The sequence below is a fragment of the Python bivittatus genome, unplaced genomic scaffold (genome assembly GCF_059951505.1).
Source record: "Python bivittatus isolate LINGU-HERP-01145 unplaced genomic scaffold, Pbiv_v1 ctg000020_np1212, whole genome shotgun sequence".
Taxonomy (NCBI): domain Eukaryota; kingdom Metazoa; phylum Chordata; class Lepidosauria; order Squamata; family Pythonidae; genus Python; species Python bivittatus.
Genome location: NW_028277030.1, coordinates 117733068 through 117760199, shown reverse-complemented (window position 1 = coordinate 117760199; position 27132 = coordinate 117733068). Strand labels below are relative to the sequence as shown.

The following is a 27132-nucleotide window of genomic DNA, read 5'->3' as shown; positions in this document are numbered from 1 at the left end:
CATGAAATGAACCTGGAAAGAAACTGACAACTGCAGGATTGAAGTGATATGTTCCAATATCCTCTATTCTGCCAGAATCCTAGCAACTGCACTCTGGACCAGATCAAAGTTTGCAGACTATCTTGAAGGTCAGGTTTATCTAGAACATATTATAGAATCCAGTCTAGTATGCATATTAGAGAATAATTTATTTTTATTATTCTAAGGTTTAAAGTTTCCTCATTAGATAGGAAATGAAATGTATGTTACGTATATGATAGAATCACATAATTTCATAGAATGTGAGAATTGGAGAAACTGTAGAAGCCATCTAGGATGGTTCTCAAAGGGCTTACAGTTAATAGGAAAAGTAATACTATAGAGCAACTGTTTAAGCTAAGCCTACAGTAAACAGTACATTGTAACTGCTAGAGGGTTAACTTTTGCACTTTTTAGGTAATTCTAATTCTACCATTAGAATTAGATCAAGCCTATAGAAATCTATGAATAAGCTGGCACATCTTTTGTAAAGAAATAACATGTAATCATCAACTAATGGATTTGCATTAAATAATTAATGACACTTAGCAGTACATGTAAAGTAAATTAAAGACACTGGAATAGCATGCCTTTTCTGCAATGAAGCACTTCTCTTTGAAAATTTCCATCATATGGAGTGGTTTGCTCGTCCTGTATTCCAATATAAGTCCTTCACCCTTTTGAGTTTCAATTGTTTTCATGTTTACAACTTTCCCAGTGTTACTAAAAGTAGTGCTTAGCTTTATAGTAGCTTCTGAAGGAAGGCTGGGAACCAAAGATTGCAAATCTGTTATGGTTCCTACTCCAAAATTCAGAACCATCATAAACACTTGATCCAACCCATCAAGTTCTCTTACATAAACAAAGACATTGGTGTCATTCCATATGTAACATGTCCATCCCCTGTGAATGGGAAGCTCATTGGAACGAAGGGAATTGAGTTCTCGATACAAGTTGAGTGTAGAGTTTGGATGATTCTGTTGAATCTGTGATAGAGGAGATTCATTACTGAGTAATTTCTTAAATGCTGAAACCATATTCATTTGTCATTACATAATCTTCACTGTCTTTTTTGGTACGGTCTTGTGGGTCTAGTATCTAATTTTCATAGTAAACTATAGTCAAACATACAATGACACTTATTTATATCCTTCCTGTCATGCATTTTAATGAACTTTCTCTTCTATTGTTTCCCACTGTCTACTTTAGAATATAAATTACTTCAGAACATACAGTATTTTTGTAACACTGTAAGACATCATATAGTTTGATAATGCATTAATTTAAAAAATCTCCCCACTTTATCTTCTACCCTAATAATTCTCCCCTACTTTAAGTTCCTGTATCAAGCTCTTTTTTTTTTTAAACTATCCTGTATTATATGTCAGACGTCACAGAAGATATTTGAGTTTTTAATGACAAATGAATGTTTGGCTTATTAAGTTTTTTATACTCTTTAACTATACCAAAACCAGGCAATATAGATACTATTTAGGATTTCCTATTTATTTATTACAGAGATCTGTCTATTCTATACTAGGGATATAGCAGTCTGTAAAACTACCTATGTTCATAGTACAGATAGACTTGAGTAAAATTAATGTATAAATGTACACAGCTATTGTACACTTAGGGATCAATCCAATCTTTTTGCAGAGGGCAACTGAAAGATTATTGGATGTGGTAGAGACAGGTGTTCTGCTAACAAACTATTCCATTGCTGTATCATCTGGAGTGCTCTGAGATAGCTGAGCCAAAACTGTATTTCTGGGGCATGTTGGAATGGCTATGTGTAGGTGTTTAGATTGTTTGATAGTTTCCAATTTCATACTCACTTTCACATTTACTTTTAGATAGTCAGGATTTACAGCTATCCATGTTGAATTGCCCTCACTAAAGCCAGCATAAAGGCTATCATCCCATTGCATTGGCGATTTTTCTGGAGAAAGTGCCTAAAAAAGAGAAGGAACTATTCAGTACTAAAATGAATGTGCATTTATTCATTAAGTATATTTAAACCTTACTTCTTGCATAGTCACATATCAAGGGAGATTACATAAAAATAAAATACAATGATAAACTACTATACATAAAAACAATATAAAATGGGGTGGGTGGGAGAGGCCAGCAGTGAAGGCTGCCAACATCCGCACTGGGAAGGCTCAGAGAGGAATACTGTTTGAGTCATCTGGGACGCATTGTCTTTCCCTGGTGCTAGAGATTGGTGTGATAAAGGACAGTGTTAGAAAGCCTACAGCTGTCACGTTTTGATCTTGGTTCCTGTAGTGGCCTTCATGCCTCTAGAGCAGTGATTCTCAAACTTGACAACTTCAAGATGTGTGGCTTTCAACTCCCAGAATTCCCCAGCCAAGGTTGAGAAACACTGCTCTAGAGATTGAGCTGTACTGTGTCTCAAGGAGAGGTATTCCTCTCAAGGAGCAGCTAGCCACTGCAGTTGGCCTGGGAGGATTTCCTAAGGGTGAGGCAGGTAGTTAGAAGATAGTCCCAACCAGGACAGTTTGGGTTGAGATGCCCTGGGAGGGAGGCACTACTGTCTGAAGGTTTGGATGACCCTTGGTAGTTTTTAGCACAGTGGTTAGGAAGCTGAAGGTGTGAGGAAGTGTTAAGAGGGGGAGTGCCTGCTTGAGGGGCATATCCATATAGCTGGCCTTGGGATGACAAGTTATAGTTTGTAGGTGTGGTACATTTTGGGGAGGGAGATGTGTCACATTTGGGGGAAGCAACATCCTCTTAGTGACAGATTGAGAGAAATATGGCAGCAGACATAGAGTTATCTGTTCCAGAGGAAGAAAAAATGGAAACTTGTGCCAATTTCCCCAGGCCATGCTGGCCAAATCATTGATGACCTTGGCCTCAGTTGTTGATGTAAATGTCAAGTATGTAATAAGACTGGACTCATCCATGATTTAGTACTGGTAGTTATAAAACGTATTATGGACAATTTGGTGGACAAGAATAGCAACATTACCATTTTGAAGATCTGCCCTTATAACTTTCATGTCCTTCACCAACCCAATTCCAGGGCTGAGAGTGGTATTAGTCTATAAAGACATTGTCTAGAGTAGCTGTTTCTGGCTCAGCTAATGAATGGCATCTGGCCAGCTCCTGGAGTCACACTGGCTCGAGCAAGAGTCCTCAGTAGAATGTAGGACTCAGAATCCCAGGGAATGGCGGCAGTGGGAGAGGAACAGCGTGGTAGTCTTGTAGGAAAACTGGCCTGCGTCCTGCAGGTGCCCCCTGACCAACCATGTGGAGCAGCAGCCATCTTAGCAGCCTTCCTCTACTCCCTGGGATCCAGGGCTGGGATTTCAGGGCTGATGTGTGTGGATTCCATTGGAGTTGCTGGCGGCCAGAGTGAAAAGTTCTGGATTGGCGAGGACTGTCTTTTTGGACTGTTCAGTGTGTGGACTGGATGAGGCTAGTCTTGCCTTACCCTTGGGTAAGAGACAGAGATGGGGGAAGGTTCTGCCTGCCAGGCCTATTGGATATGACACTCCTCTTGCAATCCAGGTGAAAGCAGGTTGCCTGGGAGGGCTAGGAATAGAGTGGAGTGGGGCTTGGTAGTGTGGATGATGTGGGATGGAGGCACTGCTCAGGCCTAGGTACTGAATGGTTTACAGAAGCACTGGTAACCTGGTTGGGGGCTTTTTTATCCTGTTTGTGTTGGGTTACATGAGTTCCTTCAGCTTGGGGTGAGAGGGTATTTTGGGAGGGGAATTGGATGTTGAATGGGGGGGAGAGGGCAATGTGGGCATTGCAGTGGTGACAGGCATGGGGAGTTATGATGGCAGATGGGGCAAGCAGCCTTGGTGTTTAAGACCAATAGCATGTTCAAATCCTATAACAGTGAGCCAGGTTAGCTGATCATTATGGGAAATGAAGTCCTGAACATCTGAAGAGCAGTAGGTTGGGGGAGAGGCCCTTTTCAGTAGTAGGTTTTACCTCCTCTATAACATGCCTCTTAAGAGACGGAAAAGTAGAATTTTAACTCACAGTTTCTGAAGTAGCATCTTCCATCCCTATTTCTTCACCATAATAACTTACAGGTGTTCCAGGAAGGGTTAAAAGAAGCATATTTATGACATTTATGTATTCCTTTCCAATCCGAGAAGATATTCGAGCAGTGTTGGAATCTCCAACCTAAAATTAAAGTAATTCATTGTTTCATTCCTAGGGCACAAAGCTTGTATTATTTGTGGAAACTCAACTTACCCAAACTATTCAAGCAGCGAGTTTAGAATTCATTATCACTCAATATGCTAAAATTGGTTAGGACATGCTGAACAATGAATACAACCATTAGCAGATCCATGTTACCTCCTTTCTCTTTCTGTACCACTACACTGGATGCAACTGTTTTAAAATGTTTTATTATTATTACTTTAATTAAAATAGCAAAAGCATACATGTAAAAGCGTTGCAAGCATGATTTTATAATTTTATTTTTAAGAAAGCAGACAATAATGCCTAACAATACATGATTTATGTAAAATATTTCCAGAAGGAACCAACTCAATAAAACCAAGGTAGATCATATCTTATTCTGTTATATTAGTTTGCAGCTAATATTTGAATTGTCTGATTTCCAAGGAAGTTTGCATTCTTATGAAAATGATCTGCATGGTAAAGTTCTTGGATAGTTATATCCTCTATGGAAAAATTTCATTGAGTACTTACATGCTTTTCAGTGTGATATAATGGTTAAAGTGTTGCACTGCCAGAGACACTCTTGGCTATGGGACCTCACTGAGTGAGGTTTGGGCCAGTCATTATCTCTCAGATCACCCTACTTTACAGGGCTGTTGTGGGAATAAAATTAGGGGAGACTCTTCTCCCTCATTCATCACATAGAACACCAAAAATATACAGGCAATAAATATGTATCTGTAATAACCTATTTTTGTATTGCTTTCTACTGAAAGAGCTTTTGCTCTATGCATGGTACAAGATAAATTGTCTCAAAGTCATTGAGAAGAAAAGAAGCGCTCAGATGACACTGAATGATCGAAGCTACAAACTACACACAACCAATTATTATGACTAAACTGTCTCGTTACATTACACAAAGGCACAACATAGAGAACAAGCAAAAAAAGACTGTCATTATTCTAATAATCCCATATTAGAAGCCTGTTTTGTTTTGCTTTTTATATCTTAGGCCAGTGGTGTTTTTTAAGGTTTTCTCCAACCCAAAATGTCAGACACCCCTTTCCACATATGTCTAGTTGTGTAGCAAGCCACGTGGCTTCTGCAGCACAGGGGGGTTTCATGGACCACATCTGCAGGAGACAGGCAGTTACAGTGAACACCTCCCAGCCATGAAGCCAAAGATGTAATTTTAGGACAATACCGTTTCTATTCTTCAGGGTCTTTCCTAGCTGACAAAATAGTTATGACGGTAAAAGAATAATCACTCGCATCTATACTGTCATTATCAAGATCAAGCCAGAGGCAAATGGGTTAACAGTGCAAACTTGTGATGCCTATTCAGAAGTAAATTCCACTGAGTTTGTTTAGACTTCATCCCAGATCAAGATACAGAACTGAGTCCCATTTAACTTGATTAGTTGTACTTCTGCATAGATATGCATTCTGTAAAACAAGGGTATAACATACGCCCCAGATATATGCTATCCAAAAAATTGTTGGATGCAACTCTCAGCATCCCCCCAAATTCCTGCTGAATTGTTGGTTTGTTAGGTTTAACATGATAGAAGCATTAAAACATGTAATAGATGGGAAAATATATCTGGTATATATACACATACACATGTGTGTACATGCACACCCCATGATATGATTTAGGCATATTTACTTTGATTTAAAGTAACTTTAGTTTTGCTTTGGCACTTTTTTCCCATATCCCCCTTATTTTGGAGTATAATACCCAATATACATAGTGTTCACTTCAGAAAGGATTGTGCATCCCTGGTATGAATAAATACTAGCAGTTGCTTGGTTAAAAAGACATAAAAGATTATGCTGCAAACTAAAAATTTCAAAAATCCTCAAACCAGAAACTTACCATCCAATTTGGCCATTTTCCTTGTGGCATATTCTTCATCCACAAAGCTATAGTTTCAGAAATATCATTTCCTGAGATTGATTTCATGTTCATGAAATAGAGATTAACAGGAAAATCAGCTTCTTGAATAAAAGATGTCCCATAATACATCATAGTTTCTTCAATGTTGCTCTCAATTGCTTCTGTAGCCATAAATCTGCAAAGGAGAAGAGTATCATTCCAATTGTTTACAGAAATTATTTTTCATTTAATATAGCAAAAAGAAAAGGAAAAGGAAGCCTACCCTAGGAATCATTAATGGAACAGTGGTTCTTTATCCAATGTCATATTTTTTAATGTTATTTATAGTTTATATTTGCATATCACCAAATAGCTGGAACTCTGTATGTGATTCAAAAAATAGAGCTTAAAATACAAAATAAACTACAAACAAATAGCAATGCAAAGCCCCCCAAAATAAAATAAAATAAAATGCAACAATAGAATAATACCAAATAGAATAAAAAGGTATAAGATGGTTTAAACAGATGAGAAAATTAAAAGGCCATCATACAGTGCATGAGAAAAGCCCAGCATAAATGTTAGTTGAGAGACTCCAGCAAAGGCATTCCACAAAGAGAATTCTGTGGCAACATTACATTAAAGACAAGTTTCCTCTTCCTTTCCTGTTAATTTTTCTTTGTACATAGTATCTATTAGATAATGAAGTTATGGACAATGCCAACATACTGTTCAATATCTATACAGTATTTAGAAAACATTACAGACTTCAAATCGTATATAAAATTAGACAGCCTGTGGCCCGTTGGGTCATCATTTCAGAGATATTTCCTTACTTAAACAGAGAAACAGAATGACCAAGTGCAAAAAAGCTGTGGGAGTGGGAGCAACTTATGACTTGCTGCTGGTTTCCCCACTGACTTTGTGGGAAGTTGGCAGGGAGCATCAGAAATCCATCCTTCCTTCCTTCCTTCCTTCCTTCCTTCCTTCCTTCCTTCCTTCCTTCCTTCCTTCCTTCCTTCCTTCCTTCCTTCCTTCCTTCCTTCCTTCCTTCCTTCCGACATATAATATAGGATTGTGCCATTTGCCCTCCTCTCACACTCTCAGCAGAGCCCAGTGAAGTCACCTCCTCCTCGACTGACCCGCAGAACTGCCTGCCACTTTGCTGGGGGGAGGTGGAGCAAAGGGAGCCATGGAGCATGAGGAAAACGGCACCCCACTCCCCATTCCGGTATGTCCCCAAGGGCCCCCTCCCTCAAGGGAGGAAGAGGGCTTACCTGTCGACCACTGGCACCCCCCAGACAGCCCTACCTTGCCAGCAGGCATCCAAGTTGCTCCCTCAGCCTTCCCTCAGTGCCCACCGCTGTTAAGAGAATTCAAATTTCTGCTTTGTTTCCAAAGCAGCCAATCACCACTCACCCTTTGGGCCTTGCCACCAGTCAATTGGGTGCAGGGGACAGAGGCAGGAAAGAGGTCAGGGATACACCCATGGTGATCACATGACCTGGGCCGACCACTGCAGTCCAGCAGCACAGCAGTACTGAAGTGGCCACAAACTTCCCAAATTTCAATCCCACGGGAATAATGGGTCCCAAATTTTGGGTGCATTCTGTAAGTTATCCCATTTGAGGTACCTTGGTTCAAAAATTGTTGCCCTATGATGCACTGTTTCACCCAGTTGAAGGTTACAAACACGAGAGTTTTAGTAGTATATAGATAATAACCTGGATGCTGGTAGGATAATTTCTCATTGAACATTTTCTTAGGATCCTCCTGCTGAGAAGATGCAGGGATAAAAGCCCTAAATGCTATGTTTGAAGACCCTCCGATCCTCAGAAGCTGATTTTCAGTGGCTTGCTGGTTGGGGGGGGGGGTGAGGTGGGGGGGAATAAGGGAGAACTGCTCCATTCCTGTTCTCCTAGAAGAGAAGCCTTGTGTTTTGAAGCAACTCTTCGAACACCCTCTCTCCTTCTGAGAAAATAATAGCTTTTCCAAACCAGGATTTTTCTGTATTGAAAAACTGTAATTCGTCAATCATGCACCAAATTTTAGGACAGGGTATAGCCACCATATCCACAGCAAGAGGAAGCAGAAAGGGCAGCAGCTGCTGCCAGCCTGTCTGATGCTGGGTCAAGATCCTGGCAGAAAGCGCATCACCAATGTCTGGGTTGTCTGTCACAGATGATGAGCCACACGCCGGTCTCTGCCAGCCCTCTTCCTCCAGCATCCGGCCGAGAGCAGCTGCCAGCACCAGCTTAATTGCCTTTGGTTCTAAGCGCCTGGTTAAGCACAGCAGGCCTCTTAAGAATTTAGCTTAACTAACTACAAATACAAAAAAGATTTGGCAACTAGCTAATTCCCTAAAGATATACAGCCCTCGTGTAGAGAAGGAAAAATCAAATATTTTAATATGTTCTTACTGAAAAACATGGCATCAACCAATTATCTTGCTAAAATATGTGTTCTTATTGACTGTGAATTGAAACGAAGGTGAATATCAGCAACAATTTTTGCTCTGGCAAAAATTAAAAATCAGGTATAACAGAACTTTGAATTGTAATAAAACATATTATAAAAATTAGTAATGAGATACTAAGTTCAACACACAATGACTAGCTGGCTGAAGATTTATTCATCTAAATGTGTTTTGCTTTCAAAGAAAGTATAACAGGTATATATTGTGGGATTTGAGATAATTGCTATATTTTTTGTTGGGTAGGCAGCAAGTCTGCCACTTAGGTTACAATGCCAGCTCTGCTGAAATCAGAGGAGTTTACAGTATCAAATACTGCTGTGACTATAGAATTTGCTTTCCACAAATTAACACTTTGACACTCTAGACATTTTTGGAGTCCAGTTCCCATTAGCTCCAGTGAGCATGGTAATGGTCAGCGATTATGGGAGATGTAGTCCAATACCTGAAAGGCCAAAGGTTACCCACCTCTGGTTATCAAACAACCCAGACGACTTTCTTATAATGTTTCCCCTCGCACTGCACCTTGCCTACTAACATTATCAGCCTGTTTCATGGGTCTGAGAGCTAGTTTTCCCACAGTCAGAAGCAAACAGCCTGACACCAGGTCTGACCATTGCCAAAACACTGAACAGATGGAAACTGTCCCTCCCGACAGAGAGATGCTTCTAGTCCGTAACACAAACCAGGCAGGAGAAAGTGGCAGAAGAATTTGAACACCGATTGCAGTATAAATAGAACTCACATTTGATATACAACAGTCACTGGTATTCTTTCGTAATGGTTTCTTAGCTTTTCTATAATAAACAGAAATTCTCGCATCCTTGTGTGGCTGCTTACCTGTTCAGCTTGCTGCAGAGAAGCTCGACACTGGGGAACGTTACAGTTTTGAATAATGTAAGATAAATAAAAGCGGGCTAATAGAAAAAAATGTCGTCGTACTGTTACCTGTATCTACCAGGTTCACTGCTGAACTTATTCATGGTATGCCGAAAACTGCGGACTATATCGTGCATGCCAACTTGGGTAGTGGTATAGTCATGATATAGTTCAGAATAAGATGTGATTTTGTCCTGGCAAAACAATGGGATATTATAATGAATCCTCTGATAATATGAGGATTTCCAAAGCCTCAAAAAAGTTCTCGCAAGGTGGATTTAGCATACCCCCCATACTTTTTTTTCAATTCCCAAAGTTCAAAGCGCCTTATATTATGAGGGTTTTAAAAATTGAAAATACAAATAGACAAATCAGTATCAGGCCTACTTCTCTTTTACAGGCTCATACATTTGCTCCTTTTCTGTTGCTCATTCATCTGCTTCTTTTTAAAAAAATCCACACAATATTTGCATTTCAAGAATTATTTCAATGGCGCTTAAAATATATTTATTTTTAAAAAAAGTGTTATAACATATAGACATGTTTGCTTCTTAAAAATTTCAAGAAGAATGTGGATAGAATGAGCATATATGAAAACCAGTGGTAACTAAGTTCCAATCCATACATTAGTTTTGGAATACTACCATATTTTTACGACTATAAGACAATACTTTTTTCTAAAATCCTTACCCTAAAAACTGAAGGGCGTCTTATTCAAGGAAGTCAGCCGAGAATTGCGGTTGCAAAACTGCCAAACTTTGTTTCTGCAGAGAGGCTTCTTCCTATTGCTAGCCTCCAATCACGAGTGAAATAGCTTGTCTCCCAAACAGACTTCCTCCAATCACGAGCCTGATGTAACTGATGTCAGCTGATGCTGAACAAACCAATTGGAGGAAGGCTGTTTGCAGAGACAAGCTATTGGCAGTTTCACTCGTGCTTGAATGTAATCAGTTATGCAAAAGAGCCTGGAAATAGAGCTGCAGAGAGACGGTTTGGACCTCCTCCCACCGAGTGTATCAGGTAAATGTTAACTAATTACTAAATAAAAATGTGTTCTGCACTATCTTTAAAATACTGATTTTTTAATTTTGGGCTGGAAAAGTGGGGGGCGTCTTGTACATGGGGCCGTCTTATAGTCGGAAAAATACGGTAATCAGATTTCTTTTTTCTTCCTAGCATTTTTCCCGCAGATGCAGGGTCCACTTTTTCGGATCAGTCAAATGTTGATCTGTTGGTTGCAACAGGAATTTACCTTCTGCTCATGAAAGTTTAGTTTGAAATTCTCCAGGAGTATATTCTGATAAGAAATCTCACAAGAAAAAAAAAATGTCTTATAGGGTGCAGCATATAATATGCCCAGAGTTGCAGCAAACCTATTTATATCTCCTATATTGTGCAAGAAATATGGGTTGGATGTCATGCTTCTAAACTTTCTCCCTCTAGATAGATTTCAGTCTTGGGCTACCAGTCAGATCCTCTGCTTTGGGCCTGACTCTTTAATCTTAGTCTGTCTAGAATTTTAAATTTTTAATCTATAAACCTGTGAAGCTGAACCTCAACATTGGTCCTTCCATTGCAGGACAACAATGCTTTTACTGTGGCTCTCCAAAATCACTAATAGAGATTATAAGAATAAAAAAGAGGCCTCCAGAACTTGGCCAAAATGCCCATTCTTATTTAGCAATTTGTTTCCAGCACTGACAAAGTAAATACCTTCATGGATATATGTCCATGAAGTCCCAGGAGTCAAGCTTGGCCTGACAGAGACATTATCTTATTTATCAACTGGAAACAACCCATTGCCTGATGTTTGTCTTCTAAGTACTATTCAAAAACATATATCTCTGCCCAGAGTCATCATGAGTTGGGCAGCCATGAAAGTCAAATAAAAAATAAAATCTCTATGCATCGAAGCTGTATTTATCTACCGGAGCCAAGAAATCTATCTGTAGCTTTTCCCGCTTCCATTGTCTGAATTCCTTCTTGGTAGGAGTTTGTCATATAAATCTCCCCACCCTATATTACACAGCTCCTGTTGATCTGCACTGTTTCTGTCTCACCATAGTTTCCTAACTGTTTATGTGAATTAACTTACTGAATACCTACAGAAGGTAAAACCAACTCAGAGGCAAGTAATCTGTGTTCCTGTCATCACAAATCTTCCATTTCTAAAACGTTAACCAGCCTCTAGTTTACGATTTGCACATTTCTCCCATCTGCAACACTCCAGTAACTCCAGTATGTTGACAGAAGCCTAACAACTGATAAAAAAATTACACAGCACCCAGCAAATGCAAGAAAATCTAAGCACTTATCCCTTATGGAAAGACAAAGCTGAAAAACTGTTACCGGAGGAAGAGTTTTATTCACTTGAGGCTCATCTCTCAGATGTGTTGCTTCTAAGAGGAATTTAACAGTACTGATGCTAAATCCATCAATTCCTTTGCCAAGCCAAAACTGAATAATATCCTAAATAAAAAGCAAAAGAATGAATGGGTGGGCTTGCTTACTTCCACATTGTCATGCTTACAACAAGAACATTTCTCACTATGTTCTAAAGATCCAATGTTGCAATTATGAACTTTCATTTGTGTTCTTGTTCTTTTCTTAAATTCAGGGAACAAGCCTCAGTGCTTCTTGGCACATTTTGTACAGCATTCTGTTATGCCCACTATGCTGAGCTGAGACTTATGAACATCGATTTCACAGGCTTTTTGTCTGCATGTCAAGTCAGTGTTGGCTCCTGACTACTTCCTGGAGAAGCCCGTGTAGTTTTCTTGACAAGATTTTCAAAAATGGGTTGTCATTGCTTTCTTCCTAGGGATTAGAGAGAGTGACTGGCCCAAAGTCACCCAGCTGGCTTCATGCCTAAGGCAGGACTAGAACTCACAGTCTCCCAACTGCCTTTAAGCACTATGCAAAAATGGCTTTTATTTCACTGATTTTTTCCCTTCTAATTTTAAACTCTATTCCACCAGAAAAGTACTTGTGAAACTAGCTTTTCTGGAATATACTACTTTAGGTTGCAAGGAAGAGATTTCTACTTTTTGAAAATTAGTACCAAAACAGATACTTTATAATGAGTGGGAACACACAGAAAGTACCTGTCTTTGAATCAATACCCCTGCTGGATTAGACCTAGGCCCATCATAGCCGAGCATTTTGTTTCTCACAGTGACCAACCAAATTATTCAGGGCTGATTGCAAGCAGGAGATGGAGACATACCTGTCTCTCATCACTGTCCCTCTACCCTGGTATTTAGAGGCATGCTGTCCCACCCTGAAAGTGGTCATTTCTTTTTCCAGGCACATGCAATAGCACATGATCCTATTGGATTGGATGCCTTCAGAGAACATCTTGGCCCCTGAGCAGGCCAGATTCAGGTCTTGTATATTCAACGATGGGCCAATTTATAATTTATCAACATCCAGCAGAGAAATACTCTAGTCTACCAAAAGGTGCCCTTTATGTTGTTTTCATTGATTTTAGGCCAGCCTTTGATTCAATACCACATGGCAGACCCTGGAGGAAACTAGCTGCCACATTGACTGATTATTGTCTCCATAAACTAATAATAGCACTGCATCATGGCACCACCACTGCTCAAGTAAAGGACAATCTCAGTGGCAATTTAACTGAACCTATCTCCACTCAAAAGGGCATTAAACAAGGTTGTATTTTTGCCCCACTATTGTTTAATTTATATATTGATGACATAACTGAGGTTTTTGCTAAGCCAGAATTTCATTCCCCTCTCTCTCTCTCTCTTCTTTCCCATCACCTCATCTCTATTCTCTGTGTATGCTGATGATGCAGCCTTTCTATCTGTAACTCATAAGGTTTTAGTATTCTCAAGAAAGTGCTTTAAATCTCCAATTAATGGGAGAATTATTGAGCCTTTAAGCATCTATGTGTTCATTTTCAATCTTCTACTACTGGATTAATTAGGCAAGTGATCTTAACACAAGAGCTCAAAAAGCGTCCCTTGAGATTATCAGATACACAAGTCAACATGACAACAACTATGTCCTAGCAGCAATTAAATAGTTTAAAGCTAAAGTTCTGAGTTTGATGCTATATGGTATGCTTACTTGTGCATCTACAAAGGAATCTCTGGATTTGAAAACACCCAATTAAAATTCCTAAAAACTATCAGATATGTCCCTCATTCAATTCTTAATGTTCTCATATGGCTAGAACTAGGCTGCATCTCCTTTGGGTCTTGCTTGAGACTTTGTCACCTTAGCTTCTGGTCAAAGAAGATCCTTTGGAGAACTTCCTTGATCCATCTTACCTTGTGGAGTTCATGGTGCTCTCTGAGCTTGGTTGTTTGCTTGCAGATGTTTCATTACCCGATGACTTGCACCAATGATGTTACCTAGTTGGGTAATGAAATGTCTGCAAGCAAACAACCTAGCTCAGAGAGCACCAAGGACTCCACAGTTCAACCCTGAGCTACAGATATTCTCTTCTATTGGAACCATCTTACTTGGTTAGATAGGTTCTTTTTTTCCCCTAAGGAAAAATATAAATTATGATTTCTCATAATGTGGCTGTTTGGTCCTGGCAATATTCATTCTTCGCCTCAATAAAACCATGGCCAAATTAAAGCAGAGGATTTGGGACCAAGATATCCAATATGATAGAGCCAGTGTTTCCCATCTCTGCTACAGTGCAATTTCGCCCTCCTCCTGGATTATCCATACACACACACACACACACACTTAACATTTTACATGTTGCACATAGGAGATTTTTCTCTCTGGCTCAAAGTGATGCACTACCCATTCAGGTGACAACAAGCAAATATACCAGCTTCTCTTATGAAAATCACACCTGGGTATGCTCTGATACAGAGGTTGAAAGTATATCACGTACTGCTAGAATGCCCACTCTACACTCAATGGCGAATGGATCTCATATTTTCAGTTGTCAGAAAACTTAGTTGCTCTTGTGATCATGAGATGACCACTTGTTTGCAACCAATTTCCAGATACCTCTAAGAAGGTTGCAACATTTTTATCCATAGCTATGGCTTATAGAAGTCATTTAGTGCCTCCTTCATAAAATGAACTGTTTCTGGCTTATCTTGTAACTTTTCATTTTTATTCCTTTAATGCATGTGTGTATGTAATTACTGGAGTGGATTTATTTTTATGTTGTTCACCACCCAGAAGTTCATTGGATAAATAGGTGGTCATATAAATTTGATTAATAAATAAAATCAAGCATTATAAAAAATAAAAACAAACATTTCTAGAATCCTACTTACTAGGCAGTGACTAGTAATGAGTCTATTGAGGATGGGAAGATCAGAGTTTTAGAAGGGTCTTCATCTGCCTTTCTTCCCGCCCTTCCAAATTGTACTGTTTCATGGGAAGCCATCTAAAAATCTTAACAATAGAAATACTATTGATACTTACATGCATTTCTTCCTGAACATTTGGATTACGAAAATTTAAATCTGGATGTTCTTTTCCAAACTGATGAAAATAACATTGGTTCCTCGCAATATCATACTGCCAACTGGAATATCCCAATACGCTCACCTGATTGCATAAGAAATACAATATAATTTTATTCCCATTAAACACTGAATAACCAAGTATAAAAAGAATGGATTTGCTTTTCTTTAAACAGTCATGTTTACAGCAAACATATTTCATACAGTAATCAAAAGAGCTACATCAGAAGCTGATGTTTGTTGGCTCATAAAAAATACATCATCTCTTTTTTATTGTGTATAGAACTGATTACCACAGAATAAGCATAGTTAAAATTATAAAAACTGACACTTGATTTTCAGCCTTTGTATTATAGCCATTTACGATGAATATATATACATATACATATACATATACATATACATATACATATATATATATATATATATTCATGTTTCAATGTGTTAATTATGCTTACACCTTACTGATTTTACTGTGAGGATAAGAAAAGTCACAACAAGCAATATCATCATGTGGAGTATTGGCCATCTTTCTTCTTGTAATAGTGATGGATTTTGAATTGGGAAAGTTGGGGATATAGTCTGGAAGTTGTATTATTTTTTTACCTAGGAGTACCAATAATCCCTTCAAACTCATCTACTTCTAACAAACTTATTCCATGTCACCAGGCAATTTTTCCCATGTCAGACATATTTCAAACTCAAGTCTAGGACTGGCTTTGCCCTCCTGCTCCTGGACATGCCTCCTGATTTAACACAGAGGCAAAGGAAATGCAAGATCCCATGTCCCATGGGAGGGAATTATATCAGGAACTTCACTTGCCATATACCCCTCCATTTCTCAAGGATGTTTGGTTTGACTTGAAAGGCAAGTGAAGGAATTGGCAATGAATGGCAAGCTTTCTCAGAAATATTAGACTCTGTTTTTTTAAAAAATCAGCTTTGTATGGGGAGACTAACAAAAGAAAATGAAGCTTATGATTTCAAGGCATAAAGATACATGAGGGAAATGGACAGCTCCCTGTTACACAAGGTCTTCCTCCTTTTTGTTAAAGGATAAACATAAGAGCACCCAATTCTTGCAAGACTCCCAGCACACATTTTGTGCCTCCTCAAAAGAAATAACCTCTTCCCAAACTGGACTTAAAAGTTTGGCTCACTCCATTTGGGGATATGGTCATATTCCTAGCTCTTAGGACCTTGTTATCTACAACTAGACAGACTAATGCAACTCTTGATTTCTGGTGATTCCTTTTCTATCTATCTACTATGTTCTCATGATGTATTTATCTTCCATGTGTATTTTGTATGAGTGGACAGAGGAATTGCTCCTGCTCCAAGTTTTTTAGTAAGAATTATGCACACCCTAACCCCACCTCCAACATTCACGTGATAGAGGAACATCTTGTTAGAAATCATACCTGTGTACAATTATTCACATATAAACTCCCTATTTCACTGAGAATCCAGAACATGCAAGATACCTAACAGAGTGCAATGTCTAGGCACTAATTGACGTATGTGTATACTTCAATTGTCTTCCTACCGCTTTGCTGAATTCAAAGGTACCTACAGGAAGTGGGCTGCTATGCCTCCTAATGATTTGCCATTTTTCCTCCTCTTTGATTCGTTTACATCATAATTGCTTTAATTTTATTATAATGTTGGTCATTATGTCATACTAATGGGAAAGGCGATACATAAATTTATTTATTTATTTATTTATTTATTTATTTATTTATTTATTAAACTTGTCCCTGCCCATCTCCCCCCAATGGGGACTCTGGGCAGCCCACAACATATTAAAACAATAAATAGATATACAGTTAAAATCTATAACAATACATGTTTACAGAAATTATTAATAAATAACTATAAAGAAACAAATGACGTGGTTAAGTGTGCTTAAATGTTAAGAAGAAGGAGAAGAGGCTCACACTGAGTTAAGCACAGGTAACTTTTTCTGGCTCAAGATAAATGACTATCATGAAAATTTTTAAAAGCAAATAATGGCCAAAATGGAAACCACAGAACAACATCAGGAAAATGAAATGAATTCATCCATGGGTCTAAACAGTTCTACAAAAAACAAATGTTGTAGATTTATAACGGCCGAAACTGCAAGGTGTGCTCTGACATAAAACAAATAAAAGAGAATATTATAGCAAAATGGAACAATGCTTTCCAAAACTGTCACTCCTTAACTTTCCCATTCTCAGAGAAAAAATGGAAAAGAGAATTTTCATTCTAGTAAAACCAGTTTCTGACATATTGGCATTCTAGAAAGCAAAAGGGATGATTTAACAATTGGTTGATTTGTTTTCTTCTGATGTCATGGCTGGCAGGGAGAGGAGAGAGCTGTGATGAGAAGGCACCCAGGCTGGGATATCCACAGATGAAGGGGCATCGCACAAAGAACTAGTCATGAGACATGGGTTGTCGCCTGCTAACTGGTTTGCACAGAGACAGGAGAAACATAAGCAAGAAGGGCACACTGAAAGCATTAAGAGCAAGCAAAGTAAGAAAAATAACAACACTAATGCTTCACTAAGCAAACCACTTAGCAACTGTATGCATTTTTTGAAAGGTAAATTACTTCAAAAGAAGCTGAACTCTGCATTTTTCTTCTTTGGAAAATTTGTACACCAATGCTTGCAATGACTTAAAATGTCACTGCAGATGTGTCTTCTGAAAAGCCATTCCATCTGGCTTACTTATATTACACAGCAGCGCACTCTTTGCCTACAACTGTGTATGAACTTCTCTAGCAGGAAGAATTAAAGTTACTTACTTCTGACCTTAATGATTGGACAACTAACTGACAATGCATTCCATTGAAAATTGTAGACTTTTTCTCCAAATAATCATTTTCTTGGAGCAAGATGCAACTGTCTAATCTTTCATCATTGGCTAGTTCTATTTGCTATACAGTAAAGCAGTTATGCATTTTATCTATTTTAAAGATAATTAGTAGAAGTGTTTTTACTTCAACTGTGATTGAATTAGCAAAGCTACAGCAATATATAAAAGTTATTGCTGTAGTGCATATTTTTCCTGAATTCTTCCTTCCCGTAATTATGTCAAGTTTATTTATTAACAACTTAATCATGGCCATTATCCCCAGTGATCTTTTGTGTGTGGGTCACTTGACTCCTGGCAACCGCCTTGCCTGCAGTTTTCTTGGCAAGGTTTTTCAGAAGTGGTTTGCCATTGCCTGCTTCCTGGGGCTGAGAGAGAGTGACTAGCCCGAGGTCACCCAGCTGGCTTTGTGCCTAGGTGGAACTAGAACTCACAGACTCCCAGTTTCTAGCCTGGTACCTTTAACCACTACTGTACAGCAAACTGGCTCTCCTACTTCTGATGTTTGTTCATTTAAAATCATACCGCCCTGGTTTTCCTCAGAAACAGAGGTTCAAACTGAATTTGAAAAACCTGAAACAGAGGGCAAAGATACCCAGCTCATAAGACATGTATTTGAAGCAAATATTTGAACCCAACATATTGCCAACCCCAGATGTGTTACAGCACCTAAACATTACTGTGTATATGATTGCCAGGCTATCAAAACTTTGTACTCACCCAGTTATTTGGAGGAGTGGTGATCCCATTGACATGAGCACAATCATGCCAGATGTAATAATCTGTATATTTTCCAGTCCTATTCCGACTAAGCTGAAACCACTTGTGCTTGTCACTAGTATGATTAGGTATTAGGTCCATTATCACTTTTAAACCTTTCAATTCAAGATGCAAAGAATAGTATTTCAAATAGCCACGCAATATACACATGCTTTGCTTTTCAGAAAGAACTAAAGTATTTTAATTTTAAAAACATAGAAGCACAATAGCAAATGGAGTTCAGTAAACCCCTTATACAAGTGTATGGCAGAGATTACTGAACTAATCCATGTGAAGCACCTGAAGCTACTTGAGATTAGAAATAAGACTAAATGCTAAGTGATGCAAGTAAGAATTTTAAACATCCTCTCAAAAAGACTCGTTATGTTACTAGTCCTGGAGAGAACTGGGAGTAATTACCATTAATTCTAGTCGTTTAACATTTCAGTACAATAGACCATTCCTCCTTCCTTCTGGCTAAAAAAAACCGGGTCTTTTTAGTAGAGAGTTTTAGAATAGCAGAATATGGGGGCTACAGATTAAAAGAAAAAGAAAAAAAGCAATGGTGGAAATTGCAGATAATGACTCTTTATATCTGTAGGAACCTTTCCCACTCACATTATGGGCTTTCTGCATCCAACCCTCTATCACAGGTTATAGCATTGATCAAATCTTGGCTGATCTTGAAAAAGCTAAGCAGGGTTGAACCTAGTTAATATTTAAATGGGAGAAAATCCCTGGATATTGACTAAAACTGGGAAATCAGAAGAAGGCAAAAGTAAATCATTTTTGCCAAGAAAATTACATGGACCTGTTTATGTAGGTGCCAGCAGAATTTGAGCTTGACGTGAGAGAATCTTTACCTTCTAGGTTTTTTTAGGAGAAACAGCATGAAAACTTGCTCAAGTTGAACTTTGCCTATATATATATGTATATATGTATATATGTATATATGTATATATATATAAAGTCTCCTTTGAGTCAAACTCTACTCCTAGTGATTATATGAACACATCCATGAAGGTTTTTTGATAACATTATGGACATGGTTTGCTACTTTGAGGTAAAGCCTTCACTCCTAGTATTCCCTGATAGTCTTTCTTCCAAGTATTATTGGATCCAACCCAACTGAGTGTTTTTGAGATGAGGCAAGGTTAATCAAGTATAGCCACCTTTACATACAGTCACACTTAAAAGAATAGAAAATGGAACTTCTTAACAAAAAAGCCAACCTTTATCATGGATTGCCGCAACCAGATCTTCAAAATCCTTCATTGTTCCAAAGATTGGATCTATGTCTTGAAAATCCTCTATTCCATATCCAACGTCTTTTAAGGATGATTTATAAAAAGATGTGATCCAGACTGTTTTTACATTTAGATACTGGATATGATCTAGTTTTTCTTGGATACCTAATCAGAAAAAAAGTGGAACAATACCCTAAACATTTCAGTCTGCCCAAGTCAAAAAAATCTTCTAAAGAACTGAATCATCATTAGTAGGCAGAAGACTGGGGAAATCTGATACTCAAATTGTGTTCATGCTAAGCCATAGCTTACCTCACACTGAATAAACCACAATTGGTTGGTTACATTCACACATCAAACCACAAACAAGTAACCACATTTCAGCTTAATGTGTTGTATGAAGCCAGTATTGTTCTTATTACTCAATTATGAAAATCAAATTATAATAACATTGAACAGTACAATTTATTTTTGCCACCTTACTTTAGGATTGGTATAAAGGCAAAGGAGGAAGTGATTTGATATTTAAATCAATCTGATATTCAAATTAATACTATTAGTGTTACTGAAGCATGCTCTTGTTTGGGACTTCAGCTAGCCTGCCGTGTCCTTTTTCAGATGGGCACTTCCCATTTCCCAAACCTGCTTTGTGTGTCCTTCTGACGTCTGTTTAAAAAAATTCTGCCAATCTCCAAGCCTGCAGATCTTAATTCTTGGGCTAGATGAATATCAAGATCCACAAGCAAGAAAGGGGTTATTTGTTATATTTGCTATTCATATACATTATGCCGTATAATAATAAATACTGTGAAAAGGTATTTGTTTCTGCAGAAAAAAGCTTGTGCGAGAGGACTTTTTTGCCTCCTCCTTTCTACTTCACCTTGCAGAAGGGGTGTGGAGCCTCCCCGTAGCTAAATTTGCCTCCCAAAGTTACTCCTGAAGTCCTCTCCAACTCCACTCTTGAAATTGATTATGCAGTTACTGAAAATGAGCAATATGGTTTCCTTCATTTTGAGACCAGAAATACATAAACATTTAGCATAAACTGTAAAGTACTGTTAACACAGTTGCACGCACACCCCAAACAAGAACAAAGTAGAAAATCCAGCCAGTTGTTTTCCAGTAGAATCCAAGATAACAGATAGGTGTGAATTGCTGGTAACAAAATGTTGCCAAACCCAGCCTCAAGTGAGAGGAAGGGGAAACTAATGATCAGATAAACATCCTTGTGGAAAAGAGCTCTCTTCTTCCAGAGTAACTGTGTCTGATTTTGAGTGATTCCTACCTCTGAGGCACAGTCCATCTCATTCCATTGCCACCTTTCTGGAGTACAATGGACAAGAGGGCATGAAAAAGTCTATGATGAACTTCTGTTTGTGGTTCTCTAGATCCCATGTAATAAACAGAAAGAAGGGAGGAAGAAAGAAAGAAAATGAAATTGATATTGTCCTGAATTTGTTTGCAGATAAGAGAATGACCGATGACCACTCTCCACTGGCCAGCACTGGGCTCTGAGTTATGCTCTTGGGCTGTACAGTGATCCACCTCATGTGAATGAGCGGCAACTGTGGCTACAGGACCTGGCAGGAGGTCTTTTGGAACTTGATGAAATCTGTCCTTACCTGTTATCAAAATTATCTTCCAGAAAAACAAGTTGTTGCTCTGTGTTTTCAGAAATAACTGATGGAAAAAACATTAACAGATACTCTGCTCATAAAAAGCCTGATATTGTGAATTTTTTTCCTCGTTATGGAAGTGGGGTTTAAATTTTTTAAAAAAATCTTTTAATTTCAAAGAATAGTAGCTAAGGATATTTCTAAGGAGCAAGAAGGGGAAAAATAATTTCAAAGTCAACTTCATCTTTTCCCCCCTTCAATAAATTGCTTTTGTGTTTATGTCTGCTTTTTCCTCTTGTTTTCTTCCAGTTTCCAAACTGTCCTTTTACTTTTCTTTAATCAGAACTGCTCTGCTTTCTCCAGAAACTGATATAAATGATTGTATGCTCTGATGATTGAATCGCTGGATTACTAGCTTCTAGGTCATTTGACATACCAGAAATATACTGTAGCTTCTCTGCTTAAAGCATTTTCTGACTAAAGAATAGAGAGAATATTTTTTTGAAAATATTTTGAAAATAAGTCAGAGGAAGTGCTTCAGACCACATCCAAGCAGTAGCGTAACAATTCTCTGTTATTAATTAAAGCAGCCACATCTATTTTCAGGTTTTCATGTGTGTCTGAAAAAGGATGCTACTGGTTTAAAGAGTGGATTCATTGAAGCAGCTCTTCAAGTAGTGGCATCTTTACTCAAGCTCATGCAGAAGTCAGGAAAAAGGCACAGTTTCTTTAGTGAATAGCAGAGAGATATATCCCTCTCCTACCTGTAGGGCTAACATTAACACCCAACTTGATTACTATTCAGCTATAGTAATAATTTTAAATTTTGCATCCATTCAGGTAAATGTTATGCACTTCTATTTTTTTTTTTTTTTTGGTCTGATTCAGATTAAGGCAGTTTCTTGCATGGAGGCATTTTAAAGACAATGTGAAAGAAAATTAACATAAATAAAATATCTCTCTCTTCCAAATAAAAAATATTTTGTTTTCTGGTTTCCTGAAGACTTTTATTCCTGGTTTCCTGATTTTTATTCCTCAGAGGTGATCAAATAAATTGACACTTTCTAGCCTAGATTAGCTGTATCTTAAACTGAATGTATGTCCTGAGATTTAAAAAATAAATAATCGCTGTTCTAGAAAGAAAGTTGGGATGTAAATGGAATAAAAGGATAATAATAATTTGGAAGCATAAAGGCAGGAAAAATTAACAGTGCACTTAAAGTATTTAGGAAGGTAAAATACTAAATTGAACCAAACCTTGGATGAACATGCTACTCTGCTTCTTTTTATGGGCTGATATCAATTAGATACTTAGCACTCCATAGGAAGTTATCTAAGAAGAATCATTTGTATAAAATACTATCTTTAAATAGCTATGTGGGTATCGCAGTATAGGCCCACATAGCTATTTAAAGAATCCACTCTTTAAACCAGTAGCATCCTTTTTCAGACACATATGAAAACCTGAAAATAGATGTGGCTGCTTTAATTAATAACAGAGAATTGTTACGCTACTGCTTGGATATGCAACAGAAACACAGATGATCTCTGGCGGGAGTGGGATAGAGGTGGTGCATCCATCCTGGCTCTCCTTGACCTCTCAGCGGCTTTCGATACCATCAACCATGGTATCCCTCTGGACCAACTCAGGGAGTTGGGGGTGGGCAGCGTAGTTTTGCATTGGTTCACCTCCTTCCTCCAGGGCCGATCCCAGTCAGTGTTGATAGGGGAGGAGAGATCGGCCCCGCATCCCCTCCTTTATGGGGTGCCGCAGGGTTCGGTACTCTCTCCTCTCCTTTTTAACGTCTACATGAAACCGCTGGGTGAGATCATCCGTCTCCACGGGATGAGGTATCAGCAATATGCCAATGATACTCAGTTATACATCTCCATCCCGGGGGAAGTAAGTGATGCTGTGGCTGTCCTTTCCAGGTGCCTGGAAGCTGTGGGGGTCTGGATGGGGAACAACAGGCTTCAGCTGAACCTTGGCAAGATGGAGTGGCTGTGCGTTAATGGCCACTCGCTCCCTAGGAATTTGCCATCTTTGGTTCTGGATGGGGTTGCACTGCCCCAGACAGACCCGGTGCGTAACTCGGGGGTCCTCTTGGACTCACGACTCCTGCTCAAAGAGCAGGTGGCAGTCATGGCCAGGAGGGCCTTTGCGCAACTTCGTGTTGTCCACCAGTTATGCCCTTTCCTGGACCAAGAGGCCCTTTGAACAGTCACTCATGCCCTGGTCATCTCCCATATAGACTATTGTAATGCGCTCTACATGGGGCTACCCTTGAAGAGTATCCAGAAGCTTCAACTGGTCCAGAATGCAGCCATGTGGGCAATTTTAGGTGCAACACCTTTGCTCCATGAGCTGCATTGGGTGCCAGTTTGCTTCTGGGTCCAATTCAAGGTGTTGGTTATCACCTTTAAAGCCCTACATGGCATGGGTCCAGGGTACCTGAAGGACCGTCTCATCCCCGTTACATCAACCCATCCCACCCGGTCATGCAGAGAGGGCATGCTACGGACCCCGTCTGCAAGAGAATTTCATCTGACGGGGTTCAGGAGGCGAGCCTTCTCTGCAGCAGCCCCTGCCCTTTGGAACACTCTTCCCCCAGAAGTGAGGTTGGCCCCCTCCCTTTTCGACTTCAGAAAAAAATTGAAGACCTGGTTTTGTCATCACACAGGGGGTGGGGATGGGAATAGTCAGTTTTGGGGTTGGCTGGTTCCCTAGTCTTACCTTTGACCGATATTATCTGGTCACAGGCTGAAATAATATCACTATCTCTTGGATTTTATTGTATTTAATAATTGTATTTTATATTTGTATTATTTATGTTTTTACTGATTTTAAATTGTTTTGTTGTAAACCGCCCAGAGTCCCTCCTTGTGGGGGAGTTGGGTGGTGATATAAATTTGACATACAAATAAATAAATAAATAAATAAATAAGTAAATAATAAGCTACAAGTAGGAGAATGGGTCAGATTGTGTCAGTCCTATATAATGGCACTGAAATATGTATTTTTCTGTAGGAAAAGAAGATGTAACAGTGATTCAGACTGCTTAAAAGTACTGGTTGGGGAAGTTAAAACAACCTGAGGAAATTCCCTGTGCCAATTTCTACAGTGGTGGTACTGATCAACATGAACAAGTAGCTGTTCCCTTCCCGAATGCCAGAATGCACATGCATTCCAGTAAAATAGCCTTGCAAATCACATTATTGTAACCCAACTTCCATGGCCAAGAGAACTAGGTTGGAGAAGACTGTTAAAGGATGTCACAACTTCTCAATTCCATCTAGTGAAATGTGGAAATAGTTACCATACTGTGTATTTTACTTCAGATTCTTTGAGCCTTCCCAAACTCTGCCTACATATCTCAACTATTATATACATCTTTGGGGTTATTTCCCCCAGTGCATTCACATAAAATGTAAGACTAATTTTAAGATAATTGAGTTAATCTAGCACAAACTGACATTTACTTACTGGTTGTGAACTGAAACAAGAAGCGGGATGCCCCAAATGCTCAAGGGACCACTACCTATAACAATGGTGCAGAATATGCAACTCTCACGATATTGCTGAACCACAACTCCCAGTACCCTCAGCTGCTTTGGCCAATAGTGAAGGATGCTGGGAGATAGTTCAGCAGCATCTGGAGAGGCCCACGTTGTGAACGTATGACCTGTAAGACTTCTATACTGGTTTTCCACCCAGCATTTGAGAATATGAAAAATACTTAGTTACCAATCTTAAGATTAATATTTTTAAAAAGTATTTCCAATTAACCTTAATTTTAAAGCAGGAATGCACCACCTTCCTGGGCTGGAATCCATATTCAGCCTTCAGATGGCCTGCTGGAAGTTGCTTTTCACAAAGTTAACAGGAGGGCTCAGACAAAAGTTAAATTTGATTCCATTCCATTTACATTTATACTGAATTAGGACTAAATATAAGGACTATTCTCCAATCCTGTGTTACTAATTTCTCCCTCCTGGTCTTAAAACTTACAATTTGGTAATACTTAGGAGTCCTTGGAAGCACCCTCAAGCCTTTTGGGGGCTTTGCATGCAAAAGTTTGGACCTTTGTTTTAAAGGCATCATTTTCTACAAAATCTCTTATTGGAGAATCTTTTGCTCCCTCTAAATAGGGAACTGGATAAGACAGTCAGACAAAAGAGCTCTAAAACTCAATTTCTTTTAAAAACATACCATATAGCGAGACTCCCATCCCACAAAATCTCAACCGTAAATGAACTGTTGGATGCACCCACCTTTGAGATCACCGTTCCCATCTTTGTCAGTGTCCTTAAATGACCGAGGATAGATCTGATAAATGGAGTTGGCTTGCCACCAACCAAGGCATTTGGGGGACATGGCAATAATCGTCACCGTAGCTGCCACAAGCGCCAACGAAGCTACAATGATCAACCAAAAGAGTATTTCTCTGGTAATCCTGTAACGTGCCTTGGTGGAGAACTGCAGGAGCACCTCTTTGGGCATTCCTGCATAAGGCTGCTGAGTTAATCCTTCCCATGCTTCTGCTTCCATGGTGAGGGCACCAACCTTTGGTAACCCTTCCTGAGCTGCTTCCTTGCAATCTAGCTCCTCACCCTGAAGAAACCCATTGTTCTCCAGGCCTTCTTTCTCCTTCAGCTCAAGGGAGATTACTGTATTTTCTTCACCCATTCCTTTTGTTCAGTTCTGTCGCTTCCTGCTCAGAAGTCTCATGCAGCTGAGAAAAAGTGGTTGAATACCTTCAGTCAGTGAAATAAATTCTCTGGGTGTCATTCATCCCTGGTTTATAAATAAACCTGACCAACCAGTCCAAAGTCTGACTAAGATTAAGAGCATCAAGTACTCTAACTCCTTTGAACAAAAGTATTTTCTTTATAGCCTGGTAAAATGTTGCAAGAGGACAAATATCCAAATGGACTTCGAAAGAACAAAATGCAGGGCTTCTGAAGTGGTGGTGGTGTTTTCCAGGCAGTGGAACTTTGCCCTTAACCCTTTGATGTTGGGAAGATGTTCCATAGGCAAGCTTTCTGACCATTGCAGTAGCATCCTGCTAATCCATTGAAATTGCAACTTAACTTAAAAAGCTAACTTATTTTTAACTACTAGATAAATTTATAAGGCTGCCCTACTCACAACTCTGGGTGGTGAATACAAGAAGCTTAGGAACTGTAGTTACTTACATTAAAAATAGAGTAAATGCCTAAAAGGAAAGAGAAAGGGTTTGGCACAAAGTCAAAGCTGATTGACTTCATTGAAGCTAATGAGGATTTTAAAAAATGAATAATTTTTATTAATTCAGTTTCAAACAAATATACATAAAATGGGGGGAAGGGGGGAAGACCCATTATACAACAATTAAACACACAAAGAAAAGAACAAAGAATCTGTAATTACAACTACATCCCAAGTTCACCTGATTTTATAAATCTTTAAAGGGGAAAACTAAACTTTCAATGTTCACCAAGCCTATACAAGATTTTTTTCCAAAGGGAAAGATAATGTGTAAAAGCAGATAAAGAACAAGATGGCAAATCTGACCAAGGGGCTCCAGCCACCCTAGCCCAAGGCTTGCGAGAATGGAATCAGGGCAAGAGTCACCCAGATCTCACAAAGAACTTCATTCCAGAGGACAGGCACACCTCCTGGGTCCCCAAAGATGACACTGTTCAGTTGAAGGGACCCAAAATGTACCAACCCTATCAGCTCATATTGACCAGGCAGATGCCGAGGGAGAGAGATGGTCCTTCAAATAAC

General features: G+C 39.0%; 1 protein-coding gene across 2 annotated transcripts; it reads right to left on the bottom strand.

Annotated features, from left to right (window-relative positions):
* Positions 1 to 175: 175 nt before the first annotated feature.
* SLC3A1 (solute carrier family 3 member 1) lies at positions 176 to 26256 on the bottom strand. 2 transcript variants are annotated; one of them, XM_007424646.4, is made up of 10 exons: positions 25635 to 26252; positions 19732 to 19911; positions 18461 to 18615; positions 14841 to 14966; positions 11766 to 11885; positions 9486 to 9610; positions 6065 to 6260; positions 4033 to 4179; positions 1854 to 1970; positions 176 to 1004 (listed from the first exon to the last, which is right to left on the bottom strand). In XM_007424646.4, the coding sequence occupies exons 1-10, from the start codon at positions 26047 to 26049 to the stop codon at positions 564 to 566; spliced, it is 2022 nt and encodes a 673-aa protein (XP_007424708.1). In that variant the 5' UTR covers positions 26050 to 26252; the 3' UTR covers positions 176 to 563. The 2 variants fall into 2 exon arrangements, with proteins under 2 accessions (XP_007424708.1, XP_025020160.1); XM_025164392.2 differs by lacking the exon at positions 11766 to 11885 and having other exon boundaries at positions 25635 to 26256.
* Between the last annotated feature and the right edge of the window lie 876 nt (positions 26257 to 27132).

What these genes read in the sequence shown, in the direction of transcription:
- SLC3A1 (XM_007424646.4), bottom strand. Translation starts at nt 26,049, where the DNA reads ATGGGTGAAGAAAATACAGTAATCTCCCTTGAGCTGAAGGAGAAAGAA. An exon ending in TGGGAACGGTGATCTCAAAG is followed by an intron (nt 19,912 to 25,634) that starts GTGGGTGCATCC and finishes TTTTCTGATTAG; the next exon opens with GTATCCAAGAAAAACTAGAT. An exon ending in GAAAATGGCCAAATTGGATG is followed by an intron (nt 4,180 to 6,064) that starts GTAAGTTTCTGG and finishes CTTTAATTTTAG; the next exon opens with GTTGGAGATTCCAACACTGC.